This window comes from Sphaeramia orbicularis, chromosome 19 (genome assembly GCF_902148855.1).
Source record: "Sphaeramia orbicularis chromosome 19, fSphaOr1.1, whole genome shotgun sequence".
Lineage (NCBI taxonomy): Eukaryota > Metazoa > Chordata > Actinopteri > Kurtiformes > Apogonidae > Sphaeramia > Sphaeramia orbicularis.
This window is the reverse complement of record NC_043975.1, coordinates 776191-797936: the sequence shown is the minus strand read 5'-3', so window position 1 is coordinate 797936 and position 21746 is coordinate 776191. Positions and strand designations below refer to the sequence as shown.

The following is a 21746-nucleotide window of genomic DNA, read 5'->3' as shown; positions in this document are numbered from 1 at the left end:
CCTCCCCCCTTCAGGCTGCTCTGAAGAAGTACCAGATGGAGCACAAGAGCAAAGGGGAGAGTCTGGAGAAGTGCCAGGCCGAGCTGAAGAAGCTGCGCAGGAAGAGTCAAGGCAGCAAACACCCGTCCAAGTACGGAGACAAAGAGATGCAGGTCAGTGTGAAGACCAGCGTCCTCACCAGGCTGGGTTTAACCCCAGAAACCACAGCTGTCAAACATGAGGCCTGTGGGACAAAACTGGCCCCTCCTAAGGGTCCGATCTGACCCGCGGCATGATTTGAAGGAGATCTGAACAGCCTGTGGTGTTGAACAGTGTCGGCTGTTCGTCTTTCAGACAGGGGAAGCTCATTGTCGGATTACATCAAAAAAATCGTCAAGTTATTTAAACATAAATTCATCCCTCCGTTCCTTTTTCAGAAAATGCTCCGTTTCCTTATCGTACACAGTCGGCGTCTTTTCCAGGGACTGGAGAGTTAGTTCAGTCTGACCTGTCCAACAGTCTGATTAATTTAACTATCAACAAACGATATTAAACTGAACGAGAAATGATTCAATTATGGAACTGAAGCAAGAAAACATTGAAATTCTGTTAAATGTACCCAGTTAGTCCAGTGGTTGTGTTTTCTTCCAGGTCAGTAAATGAACAGTTCATTTGGTTTCTGTGATTCCACAGCAGAATGTGTGACGTATTAAACTGAACTGTGTCAGTGAAGGAGCAGATCTGAAAACAGCTGTCAATCAAACCGCATTCAGCCTTCGGACCTGTCCTCCGATCGGCACACGGAAGCTCGGCGTCCGGCCCGGCCGAGCTCCGCCCACAGCTCCGTTCGCCCCCGGAGACGCCGAGCGTCCGGGGTCGGGACGACAGGGTGTCATGTGTCCAGTGCTGGTCCAGTTTGTAGTGGTTTTAAAGCAGTTCCACTCAGTCCCATTGAAGTGCATGGACGCTGAGCGTCTACGGACAAATGCACTGAGCAGAGATGGAGGAGAAAACACAGACACGGGAATGGAGGAGAAGTGAACAACATCCAGTCCACTGATCTGGGATCAAACTGATGCTGAACCAACTGGTCTGAGAGATGAACGTGTTCCAACACATTTAGAGTCAATGAAATGAAAACAACTGAACAGATTTGAGCATTTAACTGGAGTCATTTTAGGGTCAGAGGAGCTTCACTGCAGTCGGACACAAACACCTCTGAGGTTGAACTGGTTTGAGCCCAGTGGGATCTACAGTCAAATAATAGTCTCAAAACCTTTACAATAAAATGTGAACAACCTGAAAATTAAGTACAATTTGAACAATATTCTGTCTGTCACTAAATGTTATGTAGATCCGATTTGTATGTTGTGTTCATAAGTTGACACATAATATTGTAGACTTTATTCTTATTTTAGTTCCACATTCCAAACTTCAAAATTTCAACAATATTATATTTGTGTCACATTGTGTGTAATAATGCACATGTACAAGTGATAAGTATGAGGCAGAATATTGTTAAAATTTAGCTTTTTTTTCTGAAGAAATTACTTTTTTTTTCTGGTTATTCACATCTTTTTGGTGAAAAGACAGTTACCTCCATCAAGAAAGTTCTGTTTTTGCCAGGGTTGGTTGCTTGGTTGGTTGCTTGGTTGGTCCGGATCACTGTCTGGATCCAGGAATTTTTAAAAGGATTCTTCATTATTGGGAGATAGGGATATTTTCAACATATGTATGTGGAACTGCACAATGATCGGTCAGAGTGCTTGGTAAAAAAATACAAAATAAGTTCCCAACAGGTTCGACAAGATACTAAAGATTGATTCATCATGTGTAGCAAAAGTGATATAGCTGTTTGTCTGTGAGCAAGATAACTTCAAAAGTTATGGACAGATTTGGATGAAAATTTCAGGAAATGTTGATGCTGGCACAAGGAAGAAGTGAGTAGATTTTGGTGGTGATCGGGGGGGGGGGGGCTGATCTGCCTTGGCGGAGGTCTGCACTCTCTGAGTACTTTTCTAATTTGTAAATGTAAATATTGTCATAATTTAATGTTTTTATTGCTCTAAAATGAAGAGAAAAACTTGCAGTTGTCATTTATAGGTTTTTATGTTATTATTTTGATGGTTTGTCCCGCTTCAGATGGAACTGGGCTGAATGTGGAACCTGAACTAAAATGAGTTTGACACCCCTGCTCTAAACAGACGTCCAGCCTCCTGGCAGCAGATGGACGTCCGCTGTACCAACATGGACGACAGAACGGCCGCAGCGAAAAAACAAAAGATCCTCTGGAACCGGTCCACCAAAAGAGACCGAAGCAGAGGGTCTGTGGAAAAAAGCAGCTCATTAGAAAGAGTCAGGACTGGAACCTGCAAAACCTGCACACACTTTAACCCACTGGGTACAACCTTTTATACTCCTGATCCCATTTTAACATCACACATTTATGGGGACCCCAGACATTCAAAACAAAGACTTTTTTTTTTTTTTTTTGCTAAAAGTAATTTGTTTTTGATCCTGTAATAGTCTGCTATACTATGTTTCAAATAAATGTTAATTTCAGAAGACATTTAATCTATATAATGTCTATTATTGTGGACGGAGGCAGAAAATCCAGGTGTAGATTACTGCACAAAGACAGAACTGGATTTTCCCAGGTCAGAATATGTGCAGTTTGGGTCTGTAAGGGTTAAAGGTGGACGTTTGGGTCTGTAAGGGTTAAAGGTGGACGTTTGGGTCTGTAAGGGTTAAAGGCGGACGTTTGGGTCTGTAAAGGGTTAAAGGTGGACCGTTTGGGTCTGTAAGGGTTAAAGGTGGACGTTTGGGTCTGTAAGGGTTTAAAGGCGGACGGTTTGGGTCTGTAAGGGTTAAGGCGGACGTTTGGGTCTGTAAGGGTTAAAGGCGGACGTTTGGGTCTGTAAGGGTTAAAGGTGGACGTTTGGGTCTGTAAGGGTTAAAGGTGGACGTTTGGGTCTGTAAGGGTTAAAGGCGGACGTTTGGGTCTGTAAGGGTTAAAGGTGGACGTTTGGGTCTGCTAAGGGTGTCTGTAAGGGTTAAAGGTGGACGTTTGGGTCTGTAAGGGTTAAAGGTGGACGTTTGGGTCTGTAAGGGTTAAAGGCGGACGTTTGGGTCTTTAAGGGTTAAAGGAGGACGTTTGGGTCTGTAAGGGTTAAAGGTGGACGTTTGGGTCTGTAAGGGTTAAAGGTGGACGTTTGGGTCTGTAAGGGTTAAAGGTGGACGTTTGGGTCTGTAAGGGTTAATCTGCCCTTAAAGTACATAGTGGTTGTCTTCTTCCTCAGTCTCATAAACCCCCTTAGACTTAGACTTATTAAAGTCGTCTCATATTCTCACTTAAATCCCACTGTTGGTTTCCTTTTGGTTCTCTCAGGTTCATTTGTGTGTTTTCAGTCCAGTTTTAAAAACACTCATTAATTCCAGCGTTCGTGTTTCTGTCCGCCTCATTATCGGCGTTGCGTAACGTTTGTTTATGAAGCGGTGGCAGGTGGACGGGTCGAGTGTTCAGGTAGCTGCAGAGGCGTGGGGAGACATTGAGTCTCCAGGCTCTCATATGTAGGTGTTGTGACGGTGGGCGGACGCTGTTACACAACCGGGACAGGAGATGCGACAGCTGCGGTGGAAGTCGGAGGATGTCTGCGCTGTTTGACCCGACGACGTCCACCTGAGACGCACCTGGAGACTAAAACCTCGGGGACTTTGACTTATTTCAGCTGCTTTTATTCTGGGATTTAAGGAAGGCTGATGGTGGACACTCGGTCCAGTTGAAGGTCCGGTCCTCAGACTGTCCTGAACGTGTCCACCGCTGTCCTCAGAGGAGACCTTTGTCCTTCAGATGGAGGTGGACACTGAGTTCAGACCTCAGGATGGGTTCATTGTCGGTTGACCGGTCAATAGGCTACTGTGAAGCAAGGTTCGAATAGTTTTGGATTTTTCATTCTAGTTTAGTTTTATTTAGTTTGGACTTTTTTCTCTAATTCAGTTCGTTTTAATTTGTTTTTAGAGCAGGTTTGATAGTTTTTATTAGTTTTCATTTTTTTCTAAATGCTTAGTTGTAGTTCAGTTGTAGTTCAGTTGTAGTTCAGTTGTAGTTCAGTTGTAGTTCAGTTGTAGTTCAGTGGTCTCTTTTCTCTTCTTCTCTGTGCTCCTATTCAAATCAATCCCAGACAGGACTCTGCTGCTTTAGTCTCCATGTTTCCAGGTAGAGTGGGGACCAGAAGACGACTGGAAACCACAAGTGAACACAAGTGACGGAGCAAAAAGTGTCGTATGGAGACAGCACAGAAAATTACTTAAGGGAAATAAATCAATTTTCGTATCAATTCGACAAAGACGAAAACGAAGGGAATTTTATCCATAATTTTTATCCGTTTTAGTTACTTTTGTAAACACACAATACAGTTTCAGTTAGTTATGTTTTTTTTTTTTCTTTCAATTATAGTTTATATTTATTTCAGTTAACGAAAATGTTTTTACAATTTTGCTTTTGGTCATTTGGTTAGTTTTTCATTAACGGTAATAACCTTGGTTCAAACCCAGTCTGAACAGGTGTGTCTTTAACCTGGACTACAGCTTGGACATCTTCTCCGACAAAACTACCGGTCGGATTCATTTGAAATTTTTTTATGTATCTTCTTTTGGACAATGTCTACAAAGTGTCTTCACAGTTTTTATTTGATTAGATTTTTGAATTTTTGACTAATTTTTGAAATATTCTAAATGTTCTGTTCCTTCTAATGGTCCGTATTTGAATGGTTTATAACATGTAAATGGTTCCAGATCACTTTTTTTTTGTAATTATCTTTTTATTGGAAAGGCAAATGTCCATCACATACATAATTACAACCTTAATCATTCAAAAAAATAAATTAGGATGGATATAGAAAGTTTCAGTAATTATATCCATACTGCCCTTCCAGAATTTCCTTTTATGGGCCTTTAATTTACACTTAAAACAATAAGCCAACACAACAGAACAGGGGATCTTATAAAATTTTTTGTTTCTTCTTCATCTGTTTCTTCTTCTTTGGTCTGATCTGTTTCTTCTTCAGTTTATTTGGTGTTTCTTCTACACTTGCACCGCTCTCTTCTTTCTCCCCATAACCTCAAATCTTCGGAGCATCTTTAATGTGAAATAAATCAATAAATACTGGACACATAAGCGCACCCCCCCCCCCCCCCCCCCCCCCCCTTTCCCCCCAGTGTTTCTGTGAAATGCTGATGGTGCTCGCCATCAGCAGCTTTTCTGTTGAGACGCTGCCGGCTGATTGGCTCATTAAAGTTTCTGTCGTGCATCACATTCATAAAGGTCGAGTGCCGTGATGTTTTAAACCACGATGCCGCTTTTATGTAACGAAGACGTGCAGATTGAAGCAGTAACTACGTCGGCGTGTGTTCAACTCGGTCCTTCACCTGATACTTGACCTTTTGAACGTCTTGTGACTCCCTGAATGTAGAATCCGCCGGAAGCTACAAAGACAGGTCCGACCACTTCCAGTTCCTCCGAGTTCAGTTTCAGCCGAAGCTCGTAAAACTGCTGAGGAATTCCTGAGGTGTCGCACGCCCGTACGCCGGGACACGCCCACGCCCGTCGTAGATCGTCGAAGGTTCCCGGGCTGTTGCAACGGTGACCTCAGCGCTTTGGTCTGAGCGTGACATCAGCGTGGGCGACCTCATCCGCCATCGCCACGGTGATGATTCACCAGCGGCCTCGTGTTTGGCTCCAGGTTGTGTTTGTGTGTCAGTGTCGCTGCTGCTGCTTCTTCAGCCATGTTTCGCCCACGTGAAGGACCCGCTGCCGTTGAGATGTTCTTTTCTTACTTGAACGACCAAATGTGGACTCATTCTTCTTCCTGTGTCTTCAAAGTTGAGGAGTTGTTTAACAGCCTGGTCCTGTTGAGCGATATGAGTCAGACCTGGTATCACCTCATGTGGTCGTAGATGTTGGACATAATAGGAACGAAATCCAACAAAACTGTTGAAAATAATCAATGAAGTCGACACAAATGAATAGAATAACAGATAAAAACTAGAAAAGCACTCAGAGAGTGCAGACCTCCGCCAAGGCAGATCTGGCCCCCACCCCCCACACCCATCACCCCCAAAATGTAATCATTTCTTCCTTGTGCCAGTATCAACATTTCCTGAAAATTTCATGAAAATCTGTCCATAACTTTTTGAGTTATCTTGCTAACAAACAAACCCTTGCAAAAACATAAGGTAAAAAGATACTGTTCTAAGCTACAGGTGGATCCAACTGGAGGAGAATCGGAGTCGTTTTGAATTTTTGATGAAGTTTGGAAAATTGTAGATGTTGTGACCTTGCTGTGACCTTGAACTTTGGCCTACTTGACCCAAAATTTAATGGGTTGGTCCCAGGGCCTAGGCCTATCTGTGGGGAAGATTTGGGAAAGATGGGTGGAAGAGTTTTATCGTAAAGTTGCAAACAAACAAACAAACAAACAAACAAACACACAAAGCAAAGTGATCACAACACCTCCTGGAGGAGGTAAGTGAAACAGTCTATGAAATAAACAAAACAATTGGCGTTTCTCAATATGAAGTTTGTTGAGTTCAGTCTTGGTAAGAATCGTAATTTTTGGAACAGTTGTTCGTAAACTTTCCTCCCTGGTTCTGCTGTGGTTCTACTGTGGTTCTGCTGTGGTTCCACTGTCAGCTCCCTGTTGTCATTGGTCAGAGGTTAGCTTTATCGTTACAAAAGTTGGAAAAGGTTTGCTTTGACGAAGGTTGAACTGTTGCAGGATTTCTATAATTATTTAGTTACTAACTTCTAGAAGATGACACCAATAACTTAGAGGCATTTCCTTAAAGTCAAACCTTCCAATTATGGGTCGTCTCCTCTGCAGTCGCCACAGAAGCCGCCTTTACCTTCAAGAGGAAGTTGACAGTAGCATGAAATGCATCTTGGGATATTTTCCAGTCAAGTCCACACAAGTCACCAACCAGTTCATCCTGAAATACTGATGTTTCTAAACTCTGTGGACATAAGTATGTGGACACTGTCATATGTCCTGTTCATGAGGATCGGACACAAATATCAGTATTTCCTTCAAGTTTAAGGGCAGTAGTCCTTATTGTTTGGAATCCCAGACCCCTGTTTGAAAACAAACACCTGAATTCAACGTGTCCACAGACTTTTGGACATATTTGGTACCTCCTAAGGTTTTCCCGATTAATCCATTCTCCTGAATCTGCTTTACGTTCTAACTCAAACCTGTGGAGACGACCAGGCGTCTGCGGCCGCTGGTGTTGTTTCAGACATGTCGGTGTTCTTTTGTGGTGTGAATGCTAACCCCTGCTGGTGGTTCTTTGTGGTGTGAATGCTAACCCCTGCTGGTGGTTCTTTGTGGTGTGAATGCTAACCCCTGCTGGTGGTTCTTTGTGGTGTGAATGCTAACCCCTGCTGGTGGTTCTTTGTGGTGTGAATGCTAACCCCTGCTGGTGGTTCTTTGTGGTGTGAATGCTAACCCCTGGTGGTGGTTCTTTGTGGTGTGAATGCTAACCCCTGGTGGTGGTTCTTTGTGGTGTGAATGCTAACCCCTGGTGGTGGTTCTTTGTGGTGTGAATGCTAACCCCTGGTGGTGGTTCTTTGTGGTGTGAATGCTAACCCCTGCTGGTGGTTCTTTGTGGTGTGAATGCTAACCCCTGGTGGTGGTTCTTTTGTGGTTCTCCTTCAGTACGTGGAGGCCATCAGCAGTAAACAGGGGGAGCTGGACAACTACATCGCCGAAGGATACAAGAACGCCCTGTCGGAGGAGAGGAGGCGCTACTGCTTCCTGGTCGACCGTCAGTGCGCCGTCGCCAAGAACAGCAGCACCTACCACAACAAGGTGAGAGGCCGTTACCATGACAACGGGGCTTTGATCCGCATTAATGATGTTTCTGTCCTTGGACTCACTTTTATTCAAGTAGAGTTTTTCATGGAAGTCTGTCAGTGTTTTTTCTAATTAACATGTAACTAAACTCTGTAAGTGTTGAAGAAACTTTAGTTCTTCATGTGTTTGGTTCTTCTTCGTGTGTTTGGTTCTTCTTCGTGTGTTTGGTTCTTCTTTGTGTGTTTGGTTCTTCTTTGTGTGTTTGGTTCTTCTTTGTGTGTTTGGTTCTTCTTTGTGTGTTTGGTTCTTCTTTGTGTGTTTGGTTCTTCTTTGTGTGTTTGGTTCTTCTTCGTGTGTTTGGTTCTTCTTTGTGTGTTTGGTTCTTCTTTGTGTGTTTGGTTCTTCTTTGTGTGTTTGGTTCTTCTTCGTGTGTTTGGTTCTTCGTCTTCTTTCATACTCACATTTCATTGATGTATAATTTTTGTCATTTGTCTTTTTGTGGTAACACTGTAAACTTTAATTGTGAGTCAACTCTACAGTGTTCTCATTCCTCTGTATTTCCTCTGATGTGTCGGTCGATGGTTGGATCTACTTCTATTCGTATTCATGGTAAACATCTGGTGTTTTTAAAGAAGCGTCAGTGCAGTCGAGTCTGTCCATCTCACTGTTCCTCATCCATTCAGAGACTGACAGGAAGTAAGGTGTTGAATGGAGCGGTGCTGCTGCTGCTGGTGGCGGGGGGGGGAGTGGGTGAGGGGGAGGGATGACCCACTTCTTCAGGAACACTTAGTTCAGACTGTGAGTGGGAGGGAAGTGTCTGAAAGAGTGACAGAAACACAGACAGAAGCTGAGCAGAATGAAGAGGGAGATGAAGAACAGGTCCTGACCCCACTTCCTGTCACTTCCTGTCACTTCCTGTTCCAACAGGAGGCGGGAGGCGGGTCATGTGATGACGTTACAGAGGTCGGCCGAGGTTAACGACGGCCGGACTTAACGAGCAGAACAGTCCTGACTTAGTACTGACTGATTCAGGTCCTGATTTTCAAAGACTAGAAACAAAGCGTGGAAATGTGGTCGGATTATTTCAGGAGTCGGTCTGTAATGGAAGACCTGGTCCTGTTGGAGTCGGTCCCTAATCAAAGACCAGGTCCTGTTGACCCCCATGAAGTAGAACCTTCACCCACTGAGCAGCTCTGGAGGGGTTTATCTGTGAGGTGGACCTGCACTTAGAAAAACAGACATATGAGTTTAGAGGTAGAACCACGTATGGGTCCAGTTTGACAGGGTACTGTTCTGATCCTGGTCTGGCTTTGACTGTGTCCCATCCTGATCCTGATCCTGGTCCTGGCTCTGGTCTTGGTCCTGCAGGGTAAGGAGCTCCTGGCCCAGAAGATCCCGGTTTGGCAGCAGGCCTGCGCGGAACCCAACAAGCTCCCGGACCGGGCCGTGTTCCTGGCCCAGCAGATGAGTGGAGCCGCGGGGGGCCTGCCCATCTCTGAGCCCCTCCCTGGGGCCAAACCTCTGCCCCTGCCCCCAGAGCTGGCAGCCCTGAGAGCAGGAGGAGCCCTGGGCCAGCAGGTCAGTCTGACCCACCTGCTCCTCACACCTCCTGCAGATGTGTCCTGTCTCTCCACCTCCTCCTTTCATCTCCTCCTCCTTTCACCTCCTCCTCCCTCCTCCTCCTTTCATTTCCTCCTCCTTCTTTCACCTCCTCCTCCTTTCATCTCCTCCTCCTTTCACCTCCTCCTCCTTCCTCCTCCTTCCTCCTCCTTCTTTCACCTCCTCCTTTCACCTCCTCCTCCTCCTCCTTCCACCTCCTCCTTTCATCTCCTCCTTTCACCTCCTCCTTTCATCTCCTCCTCCTTCTTTCACCTCCTCCTCCTTTCATCTCCTCCTCCTTTCACCTCCTCCTCCCTCCTCCTCCTTCTTTCACCTCCTCCTTTCACCTCCTCCTCCTCCTTCCTCCTCCTTCCACCTCCTTCAGACGCCTCCTGTCTCTCCTCCTCCTTCTTTTCTCTCTTTTTCATTAATCAGTGTTTGTTGACCCACATCTACACTCGTTGTCATTATTGATGTGCTGCGGTTCTTTATGTAACGGCTGTGAACCCCCCTCACCCCCCCCACCCCAGAGGCTGATGGGTGCTGTGGACGGGGCCATGCCGGTGATGAACGGCACTGCGGGGGCCCACGGTGTGGACGACTACCAGCAGTGGATGGAGGGGAAGATGGCCCAGGGGAAGGTGGCCCCCCAGACCCAGAGACACGGGGGGGACGTCTACTCCAACACCCTGCCCGTCCGCAAGGCCGCCCCCGCTAAGAGCAAGACCACCCTGAGTAAGACCTGGACCTGGACCTGGACCTGGACCAGGACCTGGGCCTGGACCTACACCTGTTATTTCCCATTAACTTAGTTTACTGTACTTGTTTAATAAATAATAATAATAACAAATATAATACAAATAAATAATAATAATAATAATAATAATTAACTTTGTTTTATTTATTATATTTTATTTATTTATTTTTGTACTTTCTCTGTCATGTGACCTGACATAAATGTGACTGAGGCTAACGTGTTCACTTCATGTCTTAGTTCAGGGAACGTTCCAGTCCATATATGAATAAGATGCAGTAGATGTTTTGACCAATCAGCTGCTGTTGCCGTGGAGCAGCAGCCAATCAGAGCTGAGACGTCTAAAAAATCAGTTCCAGATTCTGAAGTTCTGAGCCTCATTAGAAAACAATGAGCAGAGACTTTAGACACTGAGTCATGGTTGTGGGTTTGTGTCAGAACTGTCAGCTGGGGAACTGAACAACAATCATTTTCACTTCTGTAAAAACGCAACACATTGCATTGTGGGATATTTAGCAGAAACAGGTCGTATTTGTTCCAAAGCAGGTCACTGAACTGCATCAGTTTTCAGCAGATTTACTTATTTATTTATTTATTTATTTTTACAGAATCACAACAACAAGAAACTACAAGTCCCCATAAATAATAAAAAAAACAAGCAAAAACAAACAAACAAACAAAGACAATAACCATGAAGGAAAAACACAAAAAACTGATAAATGACAATTGACAAAAAACAGGTTAAAAAAGACAAAACCAAACAACAAAAGGACCTTGGAGTTTTAAAGATTCATCAAATCTTTTTTTTAATTTTTTTTATTAAATTTTTTTTACTAACAAAATCACAACAAGAAGAAACTACAAGTTTCCATTAAAAAAAACCAAACAAACAAGCAAAATGAAAACAAACGAAAAAAGACAATAACCACGAGGGAGGAAAAAAACACAAGAAAAACCTGATAAATGACAATAGACAAAAATCAGGAAAAAAAAAAGACGATTGATGAAATAAATTATATATATATATATATATATATATATATTCATACACACATAAGACAATAAACAGAAAACAAGGAGAGTAGACTGAAAAAAACCAAAAAATAAACATAATCAACAAAAAACAGATTAAAAAAGACAAAAGCAAACAGAAGGAGCCTGGAGTTTTAAACATTCATCAGATTCATGTGTTTTGGTTTTAATTTTTCTTCTGTGCCGAACGTTGGTCCGCTGCAGTTGTTTTAAAATGCTGCACCAATAAAGTTGGATTGGATCAGATCTACTTGATAATTTGCTGCAACATCAGATTCAGTCCTTCATGTCCTTAACCCCCCCCCCTCCCCTCCCCCCTTCTGCCCCCCCCAGCTGAGACCCGTACCCTGCCCAGGTCCAGCTCCATGGCGGCGGGGCTGGAGCGGAACGGTCGGACCCGGGTCCAGGCCATCTTCTCCCACACGGCCGGAGACAACAGCACCCTGCTGAGCTTCTGCGAGGGCGACGTCATCACACTGCTGGTGCCCGAGGCCAGAGACGGGTGGCACTACGGAGAGAACGAGAAGAACCGCATGTGAGTACAACGCCCACATGTCCACCAGCTCCTGACACTGCAGGTGTATGTGCAGTATCTTCTTTGGAACAATGTCCATAAAGTGTGTTCAGTTTTCAGAATTTTTTTTTTTTTAATTTTTGAATTATTACAAATTTTATTTACTTATTCTTATTTTTTTCATTTTTGGTTATTTTGTTCTTTTTTTCATGTTGATTAATTTGTTCATTTTTGTTTTATAATTCCCTCCTCCAGGAGGTGTTGTGATCACTTTGCTTTTTGTTTTTGTTTGTTTGTTTGTTTGTTTGTTCTCATCTTCAGTGTAAAACTCTTCCACCCATCTTTCCCAGATCTTCCCCACAGATAGGCCTAGGCCCTGGGACCAACCCAGTCCATTTTGGTCCCAGTAGGACAGGGTTCAAGGTCACAACATCTACAGTTTTCCATCTGTCATCATTGAGACATTTTCCAAAATTCCTCCAAAATTCCAAACGACTCCGATTCTCCTCCAGCTGGATCCACCTGTAGCTTAGAACAATCTCTTATATGTGGAACTAAATTGTCCACATCCACCAGGACCTGAACACAGACCAGAACCAGACCAGACCCGTTTTTTCCTCATTAAACCTGTTGTTCCGTCCTCCTCCTCTAGGCGGGGCTGGTTCCCCTTCTCCTACACTCGGCTCATTTCCGACGCAGACGGTGAATCCATGAGGCAGCTGCGAGTTCACAAGTAGGTTCATGGTTTTTCACAATAAAAGCCTCAGCACAGACCTAAACATTTCACTAAACAGAAACTGTAGATGGGCGGGGTCACAGATGGACCGCCCACTACTGTTCGATTCATAATTATTATTATATATTAATTACACTCTTGTTTGCCTGTTAGTGTTGTTGTTTACTTGCTTGTGTTGTTTACAGTGTTGTTTACCTGTTTATGTTTATAGTTTTGTTTACATCTTAGTGTTGTTGTTGTTTACCTCTTAGTGTTGTTGTTGTTTACCTCTTTGTGTTGTTCAGTGTTGTTTACCTGTTTGTATTATTGTTTACATCTTAGTGTTGTTGTTGTTGTTTACCTGTGTTCAGTGTTGTTTACCTGTTGGTGTGGTTGTTTACCTGTTTGTGTTGATATTTACCTATTTGTGTTGATGCTTATAGTTTTGTTTAAATGTTAGTGTTGTTATTTACCTGTTTGTGTTCAGTGTTGTTTGCCTATTAGTGTTGTTGTTTACCTGTTTGTATTATTGTTTACATCTTTGTGTTGTTGTTTACCTGTTTTTGTTCAGTGTTGTTTAACTGTTGGTGTTGTTGTTTACAGTGTTGTGTACTTGTTGGTGTTGTTGTTTACCTGTTAGTGTTGATGTTACAGTGTTGTTTACCTGTTGGTGTTGTTGTTTACCTGTTGTTGTTGGTGTTGTTGTTTACCTGTTGTTGTTGTTGTCTACCTGTTGTTGTTGTTGTTTACCAGTTGTTGTTGTTGTTTACCTGTTAGTGTTTTACCTGTTTTTGTTGTTGTTTACCTGTTGTTGTAGTTGTTGTTGTTGTTGTTTACCTGTTGTTAGTGTTTTACCTGTTGTTGTTTACCAGTTAATGTTTTACCTGTTGTTGTTTTTTACCTGTTGTTGTTTACTTTTTGTTGTTGTTGTTCTTGTTTACCTGTTGGTTTTGTTTACCTGTTGTTGTTTACCAGTCGGTTTTGTTTACCTGTTGTTGTTTACCAGTTGGTTTTGTTTACCTGTTGTTGTTGTTGACCTGTTGTTGTTTACCAGTTGTTGTTGTTGACCTGTTGTTGATGTTGTTTACCTGTTGTTGATGTTGTTTACTTGTTGTTGTTGTTTACCTGTTGTTGTTGTTTACATGTTGTTGTTGTTGTTTACTTGTTGTTGTTGTTTACTTGTTGTTGTTTACCTGTTGTTGTTGTTGTTTACCTGTTGTTGTTGTTATTGTTGTTGTTGTTGTTGTTGTTGCTTACCTGTTGTTGTTGTTGTTGTTTACCAGTTGTTGTTGTTGTTGTTGTTTCCAGTCTCCACCATGGTAAAAGCAGTAGTACAGGGAACCTTCTGGAACGGGACGACCTGACGCTGCCTGTGGCCGACTACGGCGTCCACCCTCGCATGGCGGCGGCGGCGGCGGCTCAGAGCGCGGTGGCGCTCCACGGCCGACAGCAGCGTCCGTACAGCGTGGCCGGACCCGGATTCACACAGGTGGGCGGGGCCAAAACACAAACGGCAGCGGGATCTGCCCACTCATACCCGCATCTGTCCTCAGATTCATTCATAAAACAGTCGTCGTCGCCATGGAAACAAAGGTCAATGTTAATGATTAGTTTGACTTTATTTAGACACAAATATCGACCACGTAAAGAAACCGAAAGTGTTTGATTCAAACTAAATATATTCACTAGATTTGAACAAAACATTTGTCCAACTTCAAAATGTGCAGGATTGAAAAAATAAAAAATAAGAAACTAATTAAAAAGGTCCAAATAAACCAAAACCAGCTGCACAGTAATTATATAATATGATGATAATCAGGGTGATTTGAGGGAAATTAAACTTTTATTTTATTATTTTTTCATGTCCTGGACTTTCTAATGTTTGCAGATCCACATCGTCTTATTCCTGTAAAAATCCACTCCTCTGTAAAAACTGGGTAAAAAGTTAAAACTGGGCAAAAACAGGTCAAAACTGAGTAAAAACATGCAAAAACAGGTTAAAAAAAAACAATAAAAACAGCTAAAAACTGGGTAAAAACTGATTTAAAAAAAAAAACACGTAAAAAGGAGAAAAACTGATAAAAACAGGTAAACATGGATAAAACATCAGTAAAACCTGGTAAAAAAAACTGGGTCAAAACAGTTACAAAAGGATAAAATCAGGTAAAAACTTTGAAAACTGGGTAAAAACAGAAAAAAAAAAAAAAACTGGTAAAAATGGATTAAAAACTGGTAAAAACAGGTAAAAAACAACAACAGGTAAAACAAATAAAAGCTGGGGAAAAACAGATTTAAAAAAACAGGTAAAAATGTTAAAAAGAGAAAAAAACATTTAAAAATAGGTTAAAAAAAAAAAAAAAAAAGGTAAAAACGGAGTTAAAACAGGTGAAAACAGATTAAAATGGATAAAAACTGGGTAAAAACAGGTAAACAGAACAAGGTAAAAACGGAGTTAAAACAGGTGAAAACAGATTAAAATGGATAAAAACTGGGTAAAAACAGGTAAACAGAACAAGGTAAAAACGGAGTTAAAACAGGTGAAAACAGATTAAAATGGATAAAAACTGGGTAAAAACAGGTAAACAGAACAAGGTAAAAACGGAGTTAAAACACTTAAAAACTGGGTCAAACATGTTAAAGCAGGTAAACTGCAGCGGGCGTCGTCTGCTTTTCCTTCATGTTACGGGTTAAGTGATGAAGGTGAAGAAGAAGAAGATGGGGATGACCTGATGACCTGATGACCCGATGACCTGGGTCACGTTGTGGGCGGGGCTTTAATCAGTCCTGTTCATGTGACTGGTCGTCACTTGTTTGGTTCTTGAACACGTTTTCAGACTCGGTTTGTTCTGTTGGTTTAAACCAGATCAGCTTTAATCTGAAGCTCATCCTCAGTTTGAACCAGTTACAGAAAAACCTGCAGATTTAAACTGGACCAGGAGGAGGTTCAGATCTGATCTGGTCTGATCTGGTCTGATGTGTGTGTGTGTGTTTTCATCTCACACAGATCACACACACACACACGTTCCATCAGTTCCCTGCTGCTTCCACTGGTTCACTCCTGGTCCCACTGGTTCACTCCTGGTCTTTGCTGCCCCCTGCTGCTTCCACTGGTTCACTCCTGGTTCCACTGGTTCACTCCTGGTCTTTGCTGCCCCCTGCTGGTCCCACTGGTTCACTCCTGGTCTTTGCTGCCCCCTGCTGGTCCCACTGGTTCACTCCTGGTCTTTGCTGCCCCCTGCTGCTTCCACTGGTTCACTCCTGGTCTTTGCTGCCCCCTGCTGCTTCCACTGGTTCACTCCTGGTCTTTGCTGCCCCCTGCTGCTTCCACTGGTTCACTCCTGGTCTTTGCTGCCCCCTGCTGCTTCCACTGGTTCACTCCTGGTCCCACTGGTTCACTCCTGGTCTTTGCTGCCCCCTGCTGCTTCCACTGGTTCACTCCTGGTCCCACTGGTTCACTCCTGGTCTTTGCTGCCCCCTGCTGCTTCCACTGGTTCACTCCTGGTCTTTGCTGCCCCCTGCTGCTTCCACTGGTTCACTCCTGGTCCCACTGGTTCACTCCTGGTCTTTGCTGCCCCCTGCTGCTTCCACTGGTTCACTGCACCCACCACACTGCTACAGCAGGTGGACAGAAGTCTGTGGACGCCTGCTGCTCCTCCTGGAGTTTAGTCCTTTCAGGTTGAACCGCTCTCACCTTCTTTTATTCATTTAGGTCTATTTTAAAAATAAATATTTACTGAGATAAAAGACAAACTATTTTCACATTCAACACATTTTTATATTATTATTTGACGTTTATGTGACGTTTATTTGACATTTATTTGACGTTTATTTGACATTTATTTGATGTTTATTTGGTGTTTATTTTACATTTATTCAACATTTATTTGACGTTTATTTGATGTTTATTTGACATTTATTTGACGTTTATTTGACGTTTATTTCTCCAGCTGAAGTCGTACAAACCCTTTGAAGAGTGAATTTAATAATATTTGATCAAATATGTGAGTTTTTGTCCAAAAGTCTTGTGTTTGGTTTGGACTAAGAAAGAGGAAGTGCATGAATTCATGTCATGAGTGTGGTTTTCTTGTTTGTTTTTATTTACTTTTTTTGTGTTGTTTTATGATGCTGAGTCTTCTGTTGTTGTTTTTTCATGGTGTGTATTTGTCGTTTTTGTCTCCTCAGTCTGGAGTTGAAGAATATGAGCCACGCTTCCCCACAAGGTGAGAAACCTTTGATTGTTTTATTATTTATCAGTGGTTTTCATTTCAAATGGAACTAATGTGGGTTTTGGTTCAAGTTCAGTCGGTTTAAATTAACCCTTTGGTGTCTGTGTGAGCGTTTTATGCACATGTTGGACTTCATCTTATTAAAAGTCATAATATTTTACATTATTTATTTTAGGTTTGAATTCAAAAGTTGTTCATTTTTGCCTCATTTTTTTAATATTCTGATCCATCCACTAAATGCATCCCATAATAAACAGTGTTAAGTTCCTACACTAACACCCTAAGAAAAAAAATTCTTGAATTGAGAAAAAAAATCTTGAATTAAGCAAAAAAAAATTCTTGAATTAAGTGGAAAAAAAAAATCTTTGATGAAGTAAAACTCGTCTTCCAGTGGAGCCGGTGAAGCTGCTGTTGTTCAGATGAGTGTGAATCAGGTTCAGATCTACTGTCTGTAAATCAGGTCTTCTGTCTCAGTGTTCAGTTCCTCTGGAGGTGATTCTGTCGGATTTTAAATGGGATCAGATATCTGGACCAGAAATAACACAAACACACATGGACAGATTCAGTTTTTTAACAGTGTCGGTGTTTAGATTATCTTATTTTTCTGCTTTGATTAAACTGAATTTTATAATAACAATACAAATTTGGTCGATATTAATATCAAAAATATGGAGTAAATTTAGTTTGAAGAATAAATTAGCAGAAGAGGTCCATGATTTAGAGTGGATTTGAATTATAAAAATATGCAAAGGAAGTGGAATTAATGTAATTATTAGTTTGTAAAAAGGGGGCGGAGTCTATAAGTTCTATAAGTCCTTTTCGAGCGCTGAAAAATGCCGTTTGCCCTTGTGTGTGTTTCTTAATCTGATGGTTTCATGTGTTTGAAATAAAACTGAACTAATATTGAATAAATAAAGTGACTGAACTTCAACTCAACCGCTGAAGGGGGACGTGACGGACAGGGGGATGTCTCCGCCCACTAACACCATCACTCTACCTCCATGTTCTTTGTTCTGTTTCGGTTCCGTTCTGCTGTTTTTAATTATGCCTTCAGACTCTTTTGTTTCCACGTTAGCCTGTCGGACGCCTTCATGTTTCCTTTGAATGTTTTCCCTTAAACGCCGCCTCAGTTTGACTTCCTGTTCTCACCTCCATCCACGCCTCCTCCCGCCTCTGCTCCGCCTCCTGCCTCTGCTCCGCCTCCTGCCTCTGCTCCGCCTCCTTCACCTCCATTCAAACACTCATCCATTCCATTCTTTCTGTCGATCAGCATCAAAAAAGACACAACGAAGGAAAACCTGAGCTCGTTTCAGATCATCTGTGTAAAAAAAAATAAATAAATAAAAAAAGTCTGATTGGTTTGGAAACTTTAAGATCCTGCAGAAACGTCAGAAAGAAAGCAGAAACGAGCTGAGTTTTCCTCCGATTCAGTGTCAAAGAATGAAAGATGTGGAGACGGTTGAGGGACGTGAGGACACCAGTCGTCCTGGGGTCATATGGTCGAATAAAAACTAATAATAATAATAATAATAATAATAATAATAATAATAATGAAACAAAAATAATTTATACAAAAAATCTCGAATTAAGCAAAAAATAAGAATTCTTGAATTGAGAAAAAATTTCTTGAATTAAGAAAAAATCTTGAATTATGCAAAAAAAATCTTGAATTAAGCAAGAAAAAATTCTAGAAGTGAGAAAAATAAATCTTGAATTAAGAAAAAAAAAAAATTGAATTAAGCAGAAGAAATTCTTGAATTAAGTAAAAATATCTTGAATTAAGAAAAAACTTCTTGAATTGAGAAAAATAAATCTTGAATTAAGCAAAAAAAAAAAAAAAACGTCTTGAATTAAGAAAAAACTTCTTGAATTAAGAAAAAAAATCTTGAATTAAGAAAAAAAAATTCTTGAATTGAGAAAAAATAAATCTTGAATTAAGAAAAAAATCTTGAATTAAGCAAAAAAAAAAAATCTTGAATTAAGAAAAAAAACTTCTTGAATTGAGAAAAAAAATCTTGAACTAAGAAAAAAAAATCTTGAATTAACAGAAGAAAAACCGACTGGACACACACGACCTGTTCGTACCATATGATTCTAGGGGGCGTGGTCGTAGGGGTGGGAGGGTCTGAAGTCTCACCTGGGGAGGGGGTTGCACCTCATGTGGGGGGGTGGTGGTCGTTGGCTCAGCCTCTCCCTCTCTTTGTCCACAGTTCCACAGAGGGAAAGTTGATTTCCACAGTGTGAGGACAGACAGACAGACAGACAGACTGACCAATGGAGGCAGTAGGACAGGCCCCGCCCCCTGAAACCCCCACCGTCCAGGAAGAGGCAATAGGACAGGCCCCGCCCCCTGAAACCCTCACCGTCCAGGAAGAGGCAATAGGACAGGCCCCGCCCCCTGAAACCCCCACCGTCCAGGAAGAGGCAATAGGACAGGCCCCGCCCCCTGAAACCCTCACTGTCCAGGAAGAGGCAATAGGACAGGCCCCGCCCCCTGAAACCCCCACCGTCCAGGAAGAGGCAATAGGACAGGCCCCGCCCCCTGAAACCCCCACCGTCCAGGAAGAGGCAATAGGACAGGCCCCGCCCCCTGAAACCCCCACCGTCCAGGAAGAGGCAGTAGGACAGGCCCCGCCCCCCTTGAAACCCCCCACCATCCAGGTCCAGGAAGAGGCAATAGGAAAGGCCCCTCCCCTTCCCTTCCAAAAACCCCCCACCATCCAGGAAGAGGCGGTAGTATAGTCCCCCCCCACCCCCACCCCCACTCCCTGTAACGGTTTAACCGGTCGAAGCCCAGATCCAGAACCAGATCCAGATGGAGGCGGAGCCAGAGCCTCAGATGAACGTTTGTGGGAGGAGTCATATGGGATATGGTGGATCTGCTCTGGGTTCTTCCAGACCCAGGTGGATCTGCTCTGGGTTCTTCCAGACCCAGGTGGATCTGCTCTGGGTTCTTGGAGGATCCTCCAGTCCTGGATGGGACACACGTGGTTTCCTGTACATACATGTGCCAAACACAAGTGCTCGTCTTCTAGTATCTACGACTGAAAACGCACTTTTTAAACTAATGATCAGTATTTCTGTAAGGGTTTGAGTGTCGGCCGTCGTTCTTCTGGTTTCCGTGGAAACAGGCGGGCCTCTTTTCTTCTGTGTTGTGTTTTCGAAGGCTGGACCAGGTCTGTTTTCATCTGCTGCTAATCAGACACGAATTTAACCAATGAACACGTTTTCATCACAAACAGAAAATACAACAAACCTTCCACATTTTTCACCTCGTCCTTAAATCTGAATGTTTTCTGAAATTCTGACTTTTATAAATTCACTGTTTTTAGAAAATCCCTGTTTTTCTCGCAGATGTCGTTCGTTTCTTCGGTTTCATTAAATTGGCTAATTCGTCGTCCGGTCGTCGTCAATAGTTGATGTTTGTCCCGATTCCGCAGAGAAACAAATAAAATGTTAACGGACAGAAAAGTTCACGACAGAAATAGATTTGATGTAAAATTAATTGTATTTTTGTAAAAGTTGATCATAATTAGACAAACGACGGGTTCAATTATGTCTGAAACGTAGACGTTTGACGAGAACTGATGGAAAAGTCCTCCTTAACCAGGAGGGAACCAGGGTCGGACTGGAACCTGGTCCATCTTCAGTCTCAGAGGGGGTTTTGTGGACTGGGATTAGGGGTGACCGGGTTAGGGTTAGTGGGTTAGGGGTGACTGGGTTAGTGTTAGTGGGTTAGGGGTGACTGGGTTAGGGTTAGTAGGTTAGGGGTGAGTGGGTTAGGGTTAGTGGGTTAGGGGTGACCGGTTAGGGTTAGTGGGTTAGGGGTGACTGGGTTAGGGTTAGTAGGTTAGGGGTGAGTGGGTTAGGGTTAGTGGGTTAGGGGTGACCGGTTAGGGTTAGTGGGTTAGGGGTGACTGGGTTAGGGTTAGTGGGTTAGGGGTGACTGGGTTAGCGTTAGCAGGTTAGGGGTGAGTGGGTTAGGGTTAGTGGGTTAGGGGTGACTGGGTTAGGGTTAGTGGGTTAGGGGTGACTGGGTTAGGGTTAGTGGGTTAGGGGTGACTGGGTTAGCGTTAGCAGGTTAGGGGTGAGTGGGTTAGGGTTAGTGGGTTAGGGGTGAGTGGGTTAGGGTTAGTGGGTTAGGGGTGACTGGGTTAGGGTTAGTGGGTTAGGGGTGAGTGGGTTAGGGTTAGTGGGTTAGGGGTGACTGGGTTAGCGTTAGCAGGTTAGGGGTGAGTGGGTTAGGGTTAGTGGGTTAGGGGTGAGTGGGTTAGGGTTAGTGGGTTAGGGGTGACTGGGTTAGCGTTAGCAGGTTAGGGGTGAGTGGGTTAGGGTTAGTGGGTTAGGGGTGACTGGGTTAGCGTTAGCAGGTTGATCAGACCTCTGGTCCTGGGTCTCGGTGCTGAACGCCTGGGTTAGCGTTAGCGGATTAGTGTAAGCGGCTTGATCAGACCTCGTTCAACCCGGTCCTGGTCCCGGTGCCGGTGCCGGTCCCAGTCCTGGGTCTGAAGGCCCAGGTTGCAGCCTCCTGTGCTGGTCTGGTTGGTGTTCTAAACTCAGATGGCGGTGGGCGCTAACCAGCGTTCGTTGGTCGGTTCAGCTTTGACATAAATGCCCCAAACGTCTTCATGGAGTCCTTCTGCTGTTTTCACCTGTTCAAGAAAAAGACTTCTGACCAAAGAAGAAAATGAAGACGTTTGTGGAGATTCTGATCCAGAAAAAACAAAGCTGGACCTTGCTGCTGGGTTCTGGTGTGAATAAACTTTGTTTTTGTCTGTTCAGAAGGACATGTTTCCACAGCAGAAGCAGATGTGTGGGCTTTAGAACCACAGCAGGACAACAACCAAACCCACAGCTGATGAAAAGAACCAGTTAAACCCCAGAAAAAGATCCAATACTGTGACCGATGAACCCTGAAAGACCCAAACATCTGAACCATCGACTGATCTAAACACTTTCATTCCTGCTGATCCACTAATCTGATCAATACGTGTCAATAATTGGTGTCAAATGCAGTTCTTCATCTTTTCACAGTCATCAGATATGACCATATTTGGACGTTCAGAGGCTCCGTAGT

The 21746-nt window shown here is 43.1% G+C and overlaps 1 protein-coding gene and 1 long non-coding RNA gene across 7 annotated transcripts in view; one reads left to right on the top strand and one right to left on the bottom strand.

The window, feature by feature from the left end:
* LOC115410119 (brain-specific angiogenesis inhibitor 1-associated protein 2-like) overlaps positions 1-21746 on the top strand; it is a 68734-nt gene that overhangs the window by 37465 nt on the left and 9523 nt on the right. For 5 of the 6 annotated variants that reach the window (XM_030121574.1, XM_030121573.1, XM_030121572.1 and 2 more), the window contains 8 exons: positions 15-152; positions 7692-7844; positions 9198-9407; positions 9959-10163; positions 11548-11749; positions 12381-12461; positions 13752-13932; positions 16626-16663. In XM_030121574.1, the coding sequence (XP_029977434.1) occupies positions 15-152; positions 7692-7844; positions 9198-9407; positions 9959-10163; positions 11548-11749; positions 12381-12461; positions 13752-13932; positions 16626-16663 (1208 nt within the window). Of the gene's footprint in view, positions 1-14; positions 153-7691; positions 7845-9197; positions 9408-9958; positions 10164-11547; positions 11750-12380; positions 12462-13751; positions 13933-16625; positions 16664-18879; positions 19069-21746 lie in introns of those variants that run through there. The other variant, XM_030121576.1, reaches the window with a different exon arrangement.
* LOC115410121 (uncharacterized) lies at positions 1184-20347 on the bottom strand. Its single transcript, XR_003934059.1, has 3 exons — positions 19933-20347; positions 14226-14228; positions 1184-1195 (listed from the first exon to the last, which is right to left on the bottom strand). It is a non-coding gene; the product is annotated as an uncharacterized LOC115410121 (long non-coding RNA).